General features: G+C 58.9%; 1 protein-coding gene across 2 annotated transcripts in view; it reads right to left on the reverse strand.

Annotated features, from left to right (window-relative positions):
• KIF17 (kinesin family member 17) overlaps positions 1 to 12088 on the reverse strand; it is a 45697-nt gene that overhangs the window by 33125 nt on the left and 484 nt on the right. For both annotated transcript variants that reach the window (XM_065927502.1, XM_065927501.1), the window contains exons 2-4: positions 6658 to 6804; positions 5578 to 5679; positions 1039 to 1228 (exon numbers count right to left, since the gene is read on the reverse strand). In XM_065927502.1, coding sequence (XP_065783574.1) covers positions 1039 to 1228; positions 5578 to 5679; positions 6658 to 6804 — 439 coding nt within the window. The remainder of the gene's footprint in view (positions 1 to 1038; positions 1229 to 5577; positions 5680 to 6657; positions 6805 to 12088) is intronic.

The raw sequence follows: 12088 nt of genomic DNA on the forward strand, positions 1-12088 counted from the left end.
TCCGGAGTTCTGTCCAGGATGAATGAACCACACACTCGGAGGCAGCCGCAGTGTGAGTGGGGAAAACCCAGATGGCAAAGCAACCTGGGTTCAAGTCCCAGCTCCACCTCCTAGCAGTTAAGTGGGCCTTGAACCAGCAGGTCACTAATCTCTCAGAGCCTCCGTTCCCTGCCCTGTCAGTGGGAGTTACAATGTCTGCCTGCGTTTAGGACTCTGCTGTGAGGCTCCAGCGGAATGAAGTGTGAGAAGGATTCGGCACAGCATCCACAGGTGACCTGAAATAAGCGAGTACTTCTTCCTATCTCTCCTCTTCCCCTTCTCAGTAACGCTTCCAGGAAGAAAAAAAAAAAGGAAGAGTGAGGCAGCTCAGGAGTAGAGAGCGTCCCAGAAAGAGGGGAATCCAGAGTCCTGGGTGGCAGGGACTTCCCCGGTGGTGCAGCGGTTAGGAATCCGCCTTCCAGGGCAGGGGACGCAGGCTTGATGCCGGTGGGGAACTGTGATAATAAGATCCCACGCGCCGTGGGGCAGCTAAGCCTGGGAGCCACGACTGGAGAGCCGGTTCCACAGCAAAGAGCATGCGCGCAGCAGCTAAGACCCGACGCAGCCAAAATAAACAAATATTCTAAAGTTCTGGGTGAAAAAAAAAACAAGAGTTCTGGGTGGCACACGCTCTGGGGGACAGACCCCTGGGACAGAGGCCCAGCTCAGAGACTTTCTAGTTGTGTGACCTCAGTTTCCTCATCTGTAAAATGGGGATGCTATCAGTATCCACCTCCTGGGGTGGTAAGGAGCAAGTAAGGAGTAAGTGCACCAGAGTAACTGCCAGTGTTATTACTGGTGGTGGTAATGCTCTCTCTCCTTTAAACACGGGTCCTGGCACAGGGATGGTCCTCGTGTTTCCCCTCCGGGCGATCCCAGCATCTCTTCCCAACTGGGGCCCTGGAGGCTCTGAGAGGTGAAGGGTCTGGGCTACTACTTAGGAGTGGGCACCCGGCTCGGGAGGCCCGCCCCCCTCCAGCCCCGCCCGGCCCCACGCACCCATGGCGTAGATCTCGATGCTGATGGTGAAGATGGAGTGGGATCGAGAGGAGTCCTTGTTCATCAGAGTGTAGCCCACCGCGCGGTTCTTCCAGCCCGCCTCCATGATGCGCTCGCACTGGGCCACGCTGTGCACCGTGTGCATGGACAGCCCCTTCACGTACACCCCCTTCTCCGGGTGCTCCTTCAGCTGCGGGCAGGAGACGCGGGTCAGGGCTCCCCAGGGAACCCGTGGGAGGGGCCCCATCGGTGCCCACCACCTCTGCCCTCCTGCGGGGCAGGTTGGCACCTCGAATTCCCTGTCACAGACCAGGCAGAGCAGCCTCAAAGTCACCCCCGCCTCTTCCTCATTGTGTGACCTTGGGCCAGCTACATCAACCTCCCTGGGCCTCAGTTTCCACATCTGTAAAATGGACATTTCCTAGGGAGACGGTGAGGACGCTGTAAACTAAGGCCCGTACAATGCCAGGCATCACCTGGCACCTGGCAAGTGCTCCATAAATGGCCGCCCTGGGCCTCATCGCTGCTGTTGGCGCCCTAGCTGTAGAGGCGGTTTCCCGTCTGGGGCTTTAGCCCCCGGGGAGCTGACCTGGTGGTCGTTCACCCAAGGGCTCTGAGTGCTTCTCCCCTGCTGTGCCAACGTGCCTTCTGCCCACATCTCTCTGCCGCAGCTCCAGAGCAACAGGAATGTTCCCAGACCTCGTGGACCACAGCAGGTGAAGGGCCGCCTGCTGCCCAGAGCCCCCGCTAGCCGGCAGCTCAGCCTGGCCCGCGGCTCCCTCCAGCCCTCAGCAGGACGGCAGCAAGTAAATTAATTTATCTGACTGCTCCCCGCTCGCTCTCCAGGCAGCCAAGCTGTCATGCTGCTGACACAGCTGTGAAACGCAGTATTTTTCCGGTGTGAGAGGAAATCCGAACTGCTCCAGCAGGAGCAGGAAGGAACCGGGACAGAAGTCATCTGTCTGCTGCTCTGGGCCAGGGCAGGCTCGTATGTTGTGCCCCGGGGCGGCTTCAGGGTCGCAGGTGGGGCTGGACCCCTGCTGCAGAGTCGGGGGCGGGTGGGGCGGTGAGTGAGGGTGGCCAGCACTGGCTTGCCCTAGTGGCCCCAGTCTGGAGAAGGAGCCAGACCCAGACTGAAGGATCGGGTCTCAGGGAACAGTTAAACCACTGAGGCACAGAAAGGTTGAGTGAGTGACTTGCTGGGAGGCCACACCGGGGTCCCCAGCAGTGGACGACTCCAGAGGCTGCCGCGGCTTCCCCAGTGGCTCAGCGGGTAAAGAATCCGCCTGCAGTACTGAAGACATAGGTTCGATCCCTGGGTGGGGAAGATCCCCTGGAGAAGGGAAAGGCTACCGACTCCAGTATTCTGGCCTGAAGAATTCACTGGACTGTCCAGTCCAGGGGGTGGCAAAGAGTTGGACACTGAGTGACTTTCACTTTCACTGCACCGCCCTGGAGGAACTGAGGTTTGACAGGACACAGGGCTGACCTTGGCCTTGGAGGTGCCTATGAGCCTGGAGCTCAAAGGCCAGAAGCAGGAGACTCGGCCAGCGGAGCAGGGCCTGAGGGCGGCCTGGGAGAAGGCGCATCCGCACTGCGGCCTGCTCTGGGCACTGCTGCTCCCCCAGAACCTAGATGCCTAGATAGGCACACAGTGGGTGTGTGTGCGGGGATGGCGGCTCCCAGCCTCGGGAAGAACGCAGCTTCTCGTCTGCACTCAGACGGGCCCAGGCTAGACGCTTCGTCCTGGCTTGCTACCTTTTAGGGAAGTCACTTTGCCTCTCCTGGCCTCGGTGGCCTTATCGGTAAAGTGAAAGTGAGGTTGCTCAGTCATGTCTGACTCTCTGCGACCCCATGGACTGTAGCCCACCAGGCTCCTCCGTCCATGGGATTCCCCAGGCAAGAGTACTGGAGTGGGTTGCCATTTCCTTCTCCAGATCTTCCCAACCCAGGGGTTGAACCCGGGTCTCCCTCATTGTAGGCAGACGCTTTACCGTCTGAGCCCCCAAGGAAGCCCATCTGTACAGTGAGGGTGATAAACCCTATTCCCCACAGGGCTGTTGGGAGGGTTAAGAAGAGAGTGGATCTAAAGGAAGCTCTGTGGGAGCTTGGAGGGGGTTCAGTGACCCCAGATACTGAGGAGGTGAGGCTATCTCTCTCTGTAGAGCGATGACCCTGACATAAGGGTCTCCCCCACCCCTATTTTTAGGCCCCACCTCACCTCCTGAGCCTTCCGCCCCGCCCCCGCTGTTCCCGCCCCCACCCTCCTCCGGAGTGTCAGCCGCCAGCCAGCTGTGCCCCGCGTTCCTTGGTAACTGCTCCTCCAAAATGCCAGGCCGGGCCCGGTCGCCATGGCAACCAGCTGCGATGTGACCGGGTGGGCGGGCGCGCTGCGCGCAGGACCAGAACCACGCGGCCGTCCGGAGTCAGGATGCGTCCCGGCGGAGGAGGGGGGTCCTGCCACACTGGCGGGATGCCCGCAGCCCCTCAGCCGCCTCCTGCACCACCCAGCGCCGAGCAGGGTTCCCTGAGGGCGGTTCGTGGTGGTTGGGGGGAAGGGGTATAATCCGCTTCCCCAAATCCCTTGCTGACCCCAGCTGATCCAACCTCCTCTAACGACCAGAATGACCAGGCCCTGCGCTGTGCCGCAGAGCCTCGCCACCTGGATGCCACCTCTGTCCCTTCCTGACTGTGCCCTTGGGCTGGTTCGCACCTAGGCACTAGGAGCCTCAGGCTTCTCCTCTGTAATAAAGGACAAAAACAGCAGCTCCTCCTGAGGCTAGGGTCAGGCTTACCCGAGAACCCAGCTGCACCTCCCGGGAGAGAGCCTGGTGCACCCAAGGCGGGTGTCTCTGAGCACATCAGTTATAGGCAACCCTCCACCTCCAGGCAGCCTGGTTTACCAGGCTGGAGGCCTGTGGCCCAGCTGGGCCAAGTGCATGCAGCTGCCAGCCCTGGGCACCCCCGCCCCCCCGGGGCCTGGTTAACCTAGCCCATCCTAGGGTCTGGGGTGGGGAGGAAGGGGAGGGGGGCCCCCTGATGCTGTCCCCATTTCCCTGTCTGGGGGCTGAGTGATGACTCAGCTGCTCCAGCTCCAGGAGAGAAAACAGTGCAAAGACTGCCGGGGGGGTGGCTGGGGGCTCCTGTGTGGAAAGGGCAGAGCACCTTGTATCTTCAAGGAGCTGAGGAGGGGTTGCTGGGGGCAGGTCCTGGTCTGGACGGGGACTGGGAGGGTGGGGTGGTTCACAGTCATCTTTGTTGAATGGATGCATTGACTCATGGACGTCCCTCCCTTGAAAGGAACCCTGTTGCCGGCTTCTCATGGCCCCCCAGGTTTCCTATATTGCCCACCCCAAAAAGTCTGGGAGGAAAAAGCACCTGGCCACTCAGATCCTGCAAGTTCTGGTACCAACACCATTGCTAGTAACTTGCTGTGTGACCTTGGCCAAGTCCGTTCCCCTCCCTGGGGCTCAGTTTCCTCATCTCCACCACGAAAGGACTGTGGACTTAGGAGCTCTCTAAGGGTCTTTCTGGCGCAAATTTTTAAGGATTTTTCCGCCACGTGATCAGTACAAACAAGTGGTTTTTTCAAAATAGTTGCTCCTTGGGGGTCATTTGTGTTCCGGTGGGGCATTTAATGGTTGCAGGCCAGAGAGGAACTCATGGTCCCTCCAAATGAAGCCAGGACAAGTGCGGGGGTGGGGTGGGGTATGGGGTGTCTAGAGGCAAGTGGGGGGCTCTGGAGCTGAGCAGGGAAACAGCCCTGTCCCACGTGGATGGGGGTGGGGCAGGAACCGGGTGGTCACAATGTCCGGTCCAGTCTGGAGGTCGGGGAGGGTCCAGAGGACTGGACCTTATCTGCTTCTGGACCTTATCAGCAGCCCCTTATCTGCTTCTGCCCCCCACCCCTCACTGGAGGTCAAGGCCTGTGCCCCAGTGAAATTTAGGCAGTTTGAGTCACGGAAATGTCCAACCCTGGCTCTGAGGCTTCCTAACCCAGTGGCCTCAGGCAGGTCCCGTCTCTTTCCCAGCCTCCCTTCCTCATCTACAGGATGGGGATCTCCATAGCAACCTCCCGAGACTGATGCTCATTAAGGACTGACACTCCCCCAGTGCAGGCACTCTGACTCTGGACTGGAGAAGGTAGGTCAACCCCCACCGCTGGTTTGTGGGCCTCGCGGTGGGAAGATCCAGTGGTCAGATAAGAAGCCCAGAGTCTGGGAGCAGTCACTGGCACGCTGGCCACAGACCCGGGCCGGTCTCCCCTTCTCAGGCTCCTCCTGGAACTGGTCCAGCATTTAGAGTCCCGGACAGGAGACATAACCAAGCCTTGCCCAAAGGTCCCAGACCTGGTCCAGCCTTGCTAACCACCTGGCTGTCCAGTCCTGGCAGGTCACGTGATCTCACTGGGCTCCCCTAGGGATCAGGCCTGCTTTGCCCATCTTGGCAGGGCTGGGCAGACTAGCGGGCCCTGGGGACCCTTCCCCACATCTCCTCCAGCACCCCCACCTACCCTGGCCAGGGCCGCACCCAACCCACCTCCAGCTTCTGCTTGGCATCGGCGCCCAGCAGGTCCCGGACGTCTTCATTGTAGATCTCCAGGTAGGAAGCCCGGACCAGGAACTTGGTGTTCTCTGCACACTGCAGGGAGCGGCCGGGAAAAACAGACACCCCTGAGCACCTGCTGCCTGACCGGCACGGGAAGACCTCGCGGCAAGACACGGCGGCAGGGGGCGGGACGTCCAGGGGAGCGGCGTCCCCGACCTCACCTGGCCCTGCCTGCCTAGCAAGCGGTCCCCTCCTCTCTGGCTGGCTGGGCCCTCAACGTCTCAGAGTGGCATCATTTCCTACTGCTAAGGAGTCACACTCCCTCTGCACTCTACAGGCCTCCTGGGAAAGGAAACAGGAGAGGGGTCCCCACTGTGAAGGTGGAGAGCCTGAGACTGTGCGTTTAAGGCCTGGTCCCAGCACCGGCCCTGGGCTAAGCCCTGGCAGCTCTCCCAGTTGCTTGCGGGTCCTCAGAATGAGTCCCAGCTGCAGCACAGCGGCTCTGCAGCGGACTAGCCCCTGCTTTGTCATCTCTCAGATGCCGGGATCTCTGAGCCTTCACGGGTGGGCAGCAGGGCATGTCTCACCTGCCATCTGGACCCCAGGATCACTGGTCTGGGCCCAGCCCGTAAGGGCTCCCGGTCTTGGCTTCCCTCTATCAAAAATGAGGGCAACAGCTACCTCCTGGGCTAGGGTCACAGCGCGGTAATTATGCAAAGTGCTCTGCACAGCGCTTGGTCTGCAGCAGCTGGTCCATGAAAAGGGGAAGCTCTGATCATTTACGCCAAGTCTCGGGCCAGCACTCTGGGCCACCATATCCACGTGAAAAATCACATGAAATGTTAAAATTCCAAAAACGGCAGGAGAAAAACGTAGAACTGGTAGGTAGAATTTTCTCAGCTTTAAGTTCTCCCATCACCGCTTCAGACACTAGAGCCTGCCTCTGCCTGTCTGGGCCACAGACGGGTGGGCTCTGACCATAGCCCACATCCTGGGTCAGAAGTGCTCCGGGAGGGCCCACGGTAATGCCTGGGCGCCCAGCCCCGCCCTGCCACCCTCCAGGCCCATCACCTGGACGCTCTCGAAAACGTGCTCGAAGGCCCGGGGGATGATGCCTCTATGGCAGGCCGGGTCCGGCAGGCCCTGCATGGTGAAGGACTTCCCGCTGCCCGTCTGGCCGTAGGCAAAGATGGTGCCGTTGTAGCCTTCAGTTACGCCCTGCGAGGAGGACACAGCCCGGCGCTCAGCTGGCCTGGCACGGCGGGGCTCGGGCCCGGGCCCGGGGCTGCGGGGCTACCTCCTGACGCAGGGACCCGGCGCCCCCCAGCCCCTGGTTCTCCCAGCATGGTGGCGCCGGGTGGGGTGGCTGTGCAGAGATGCAGGCGGCACCGCTGGTGGGGTAGCAGACCGTCTCTGTGTCTGGCTAAGAGCCTGGTGCCATCCCGTCCTGCCTGCGCCCTTGGCCTGTTCTCATCCAGGGACGTGGGGCCCCGGCGTCCTCACTGGTGACCAAGGGTCAGAACAGCGCCTCCTCTGAGGCTGTGGACAGGGGGGCTTGCTGCTGCTGTTTAGTCGCTCAGTCGTGTCTCTCTCCGACCCCATGGACTGTAGCCCACCAGGCTCTTCTGTCCATGATTTTCCAGGCGAAAGTACTGGAGTGGGTTGCCGTTTCCTTCTCCAGGGGATCTTCTCAACCCAGGGATTGAACCTGGGTCTCCTGCACCGGCAGGCGGATTCTCTACCGCTGAGCCGCCAGGGAGGCCCGTTGAGAGCTGTGCATGGGAATGATTTCCTGCCCTGGCACTCGGAGTGCTGGCACACGGAGGTAGGTGCCCCCCGAGTGTCTGCTGGAACGTGTGGGAGATGGGCCTTCTCCTTCTGTGAGGTGCAGGTGCGTGCAATTGGAGTTCAGGCTGGGAGAGGAAAGTGCGGGAAGAGCTGGGCAAACTTTCCAGGCAGGTGGGCGAGAGTGGAGAACAGGGGAACAGAAAGGGTGGCTTGGATTTCGACAGGTGAGAGGAGGAAGAAGGCTGGGGTGAAGGCTGGAGCAAAGCCTCGAGGGGAGGGGCGGGAGGCTGAGAGCAGGCGGACCTGGAGCGAGGCGGATGGAGACAAGCTGAGAAGGAGGCGGCGGCAAGCCAGGGTGGCATCCCCCCGGGCGACCCCCGTTCACAGAGGCCATTGTTCACTGCTTAGTTTCCCACTCTCTTCTCTGCAGGGGACCGTGCTCTGGCTGGGGACCGAACCCCGAACAAGGAAGACACCCCACTCCCTGCCCTCGCCCCGCTCATGAGGCCACATTCTAGAATTTAGCACGGGGAGCGGGACTCTTGTGTCAGAATGTGGGCCCAGAGAGCTGTGCCCAGGCCCGAGGGCCCAGCTGGCATCTGCGAAGACCCATCCTGCAGACCACGGCGGGGCTCAGGGTCCCCAGGGGCTGCAGGGAAAGTAAGACTGGAAGTCACCATCCACAGCTCATCAGACGGCCGGGGGGCGGGGTGCGGGCGGAAGTGATGGCAGACCAGTCACCCAACCAGAAGGCCAGAGGCGGGGGCACACGGAGCCCCAGGGACGACACGATGCAGGGCCTGGAGAATCAGTGTCACCCGGGCCAGGAGGAGGGTTCCATATCAAAGGAAGTATTTCACACGCGCGGTGCAGTAAGGCAGCCACAGGCACACCTGAAGGGTGCCTCATGCCACTGAGAAAGGTTAAAACTTTAAAATATTTTTTAAAAAATTTTTAATGGAAAATTTTCCATTTTCCATTTAAAACCCAAAGCAGTGTAAAACAGTTTCCCGTTAAACATGAATTTACTTTTTGTGTTTCATTCCAACTGAACTGTTGACACTTTAGCACCTAAATTAAGACGTGCTGTAAGTGTGAAACACATAGGTGATCTCAAAGGCTTACAGTGAAGAAAGAATGTAAGGTATCTCTCTGACAGCTATTATGCCACGATAATATCGATTATCAGGCTTTCTTTTTTCCTTGTTTCCTTTCGCTTTTAAAAATGTGCTGTGCTTAGTCACTCAGTCATGTCTGACTCTTTACAACCCCGTGGACTGTAACCCGCCAGGCTCCTCTGTCCATGGGGATTCTCCAGGCACGAACACTGGAGTGGGTTGCCATGCCCTCCTCCAGAGGATCTTCCCCACCCAGGGATCGAACCCAGGTCTCTCACATTGTGAGCAGATTCTTTACCATCTGAGCCACCAGGGAAGCCCAAGAATATTGGAGTGGGCAGCCTATCCCTTCCCCAGAGGAATTAAACCGGGGTCTCCTGCATTGTAGGCAGATTCTTTACCAGCTGAGCTACTAGGGAAGCCCTTTTAAAATGTGGCTACTAGAAAAATTTACATTCTGTCTGTGGCTCATGTTACATCTGTATTGGAAAGGATGGCTTGAGAGTTGTGCCATCCCCAGTGGTAGCCACTGGCCATATGTGGTTACTCAAATTTAACTTACGATGAAATAAAACCAAGATTCGGTTCCTCAAAAACATTAGCTTCACGTCAAGTGCTCACTTGCCACGTGTGGCTGGCGGTCCCTAATTGGACAGCCCAGATCCAGAACATTTCCACCACTGCAGGAAGTTCGGCAGAACCACGCTGCTGTGAAGTGGAAGACAACGTTACCTGCACTCTTAAGGCAAAACATAAAATTTCAAAAACGCCTCACCCATTAAGTGATACTCCAGACCTGCCAGCGACACGCGCAGACACGGAGCAGGTCCAAGTGTCATCCACTCTGTCCACCCAGGTTTGGCCAAGGTCCCCCATGTTACTGTTTACCGAATGATTTTCATTAAATCAAACTGTTAGTTGACTGTCTTTATAACTTGGTGTCATCCTCAGCAATAACTCCTGTGAAGCTGCTATTAGAGGTCGGATGTGCTACATAACTTTTCTACCTAGCATCTGTGCTAAATTGCCTCATGCCGCCTTTCTGTCCTCTCCCAAACCAACAGCTCTGTGTTCCATCCAGGGGCCAAATTCTACTGTGTTGCTGTCTCTGGAAACCGGGCCTGTCCTTGGTCTGTCCCGGTAGAAGGCATGGTACCAGGCCCCTGGGTGGGTTGGGCCGTGGCTCATCAGAGGTGACTCTAAGGCTGTGGGTGTGAAGGAGGAGGATGCGGACAGGGAAAAGCCACTGGCTGGGGAAGAGCCCAGAGACCAAGCAGAAGGCCAGGTGTGGAGGGGACGAGCTCAGGGTAGGTCGTGCTGAGGTGGCTGAAAGATGGGTCTGGGGTGGTCAGCTCCCAGGAGAGTGGAAGAGGTCACTCAGTGGCAGAGAAATCAGGAACCCAGTCTGGATTTAAGTGGGAGAGAAGGCGAGGCAAGGGGAGGGACAGGAGTGGAGGGCGGGAAAGGTCAGTCTGAAGTGCTGGAGGCTCTGTGCAGCAGGATCTGGAGGGAAGGACCTGGGCAGGAGGCTCCCTGGAGGTGGTCAGAGTCCAGCAGGACAGACACACAGCTGCCCAGCCTAAGGGTGCAGCTGCTCCTCGATGTGCTCTGCGTACGATTCACAGGACGGAGCTTGGGGACCTAGCCCTGCAGTCAAAATCACCCCTAACTCATTCTGGGACGCTCAAGGCTTCCATTTCCTCATCAGGAATGATAATCCCAGTTTTAAGTATGTTCATGGAGTCTGGTGAAGATCAAATGATTTGGTCTCCACCTGAAAGGCCCTTTCCTCCACCTTCTTGCCTGGCTGACCCCCCTCATCCTTCTGGCCTCAGTTTAGACCTCACCGCTTCCAGGAAGTCCTCCCTGCCTGCCCATCCTCTCCAAGCCCAGGTTTGCTAGTCTTTGTTCTGCCAAAGTCCCCGTGGCTCCTCTTCCCATTCATCACCCTGGCTTGCAGCTACTAGCTTAGCTGCTCCTCTGCCCGGCTGTGAGCTCGATGAGGGAAGGCGCTGTTATTGCTACATGCCTTGGATGGGGCCTGGTACCGCGATGCTCTTCGTTGGCTGAGTGAACGAATGAAAATGGGACGTATGTCCTCCTGAGCCTGAGGCTCCGTGGGATGCCCAGAGGCAGATGTCCCTGTAGTAGAGCCCTTGCGACAGGAGTAGGGGCTGGAGATCTGAGGTGTTCCCCCTCTGGGCTGGGGCTTCTTGGGGACCCCGACAAGGGAGGTGTGCTCAGGGGGGTTATTTCCAGGGTGAGGAGGCAGACGCATGAGCAAGACTGAGCCGCTGGAGAAGCCAAGGCCAAGGAGAACTCAGTCTCAGCATCTTCCCATGTCTGAGGAACCGACCCTGGACCAGGAAGCAGAGGTGTTCTGTGCGCCCCCGGACAGAGCCAGGGCAGGAAGTGAAAGCGTCAGGGAGTCGGGCTCTGATTCACTGTGCAGAAGGCTCTCCCAGGAGTGAGGAAGCGAAGGGGAGGGCAGGCTTCTCTGGGAAGAGTGAGCGCCTGCCACCACGTGGACAGTCAAGGACCCCGGGGTGGGGGTGGGAGCAGACCACCCATTCCAGTCCCTTAGAGCCTGAGAGTCCAGGATGGCAGGGGAGCCTGGCCACCCCCAGTGCCCAGGGCCAATGTCGGGGCAGACTTGCCCTCTTCCCCTGGGCATCACCTCCAGTCACACCCTCACTGCTGGGGGCTCCAGAACACTTCAGCCCCCACAAAGGGTTCTGACCACAGCCAAAGGAGGTGTGCTGGGGGATGGTAGCTGGCCTGCTGGCCAAAGCAGAAAGACTCCACGGGAAAATGCCTTTTGGAAACACTGGGTTAGAGAAGTCAAAGTAGTTTCTCTGCTGCAGACTCCCCAGAGCTCAAGTATCCTCACCTGCAGGGGGATATAGGCAGCAGTTCTCCAACCTTTCCTTTTTTCCTGGAACAACACCTCACATCCTGACATCTCCACTAGCAAATTCGCCGCACAACTGGGAAGGTGGCAGTAGCAAGGAAACCCTTGGCCAGAAGACAGCAGGCGTAGCTCCAGCCCCATCTCCTCCAGAAACTCTCTGCGGGAGCTCCGAGTTTCCTCCCTCCGGGCCTCAGTCTCCCCATCTGTGACATGGGCGCCTCCCTGCCCGAAGCTCCAAGGAGCTCCCTAGTCTGAGGGGGTGAAGAAAAAGCAAAAGACCTGCAAAGGGGTGGGAACTGCTGTTGCCTCCCCCTTCTTCCAGCGCCAGGGAGACCAAACGCCAAGGGGTTCCGCTCCTCCCAGACCAAGGCTTGGCCAACAGCCTTCTCTCTGCAGAAGTGAGACCCCCCCCCCACCCTGCTCCACACACACACATAGGCTTGTACCCCGACAGGCCTCTCAGGAAGCTGGAGCGGGGGTGAAGAGGGAGAGGACTCCAGGTGTTGAGGGCAGAAAGAGGGGGGCCAGGGCTCGGGAGGGCGTAGAGGCGAGAGGAGAAGGGGGAGGCTGAGGAGGACGAGGCCTGGGGTTCCTGGGAGGCTGGGGGAGTGACGAGAGCTTTCAGAGGAGTCTTGAGGCTGCCCGATGAAGGTGGGGGGCAAGTGGTCGCAGGGGCTGGAGTTCC

This window comes from Muntiacus reevesi, chromosome 3 (assembly GCF_963930625.1).
Source record: "Muntiacus reevesi chromosome 3, mMunRee1.1, whole genome shotgun sequence".
Lineage (NCBI taxonomy): Eukaryota > Metazoa > Chordata > Mammalia > Artiodactyla > Cervidae > Muntiacus > Muntiacus reevesi.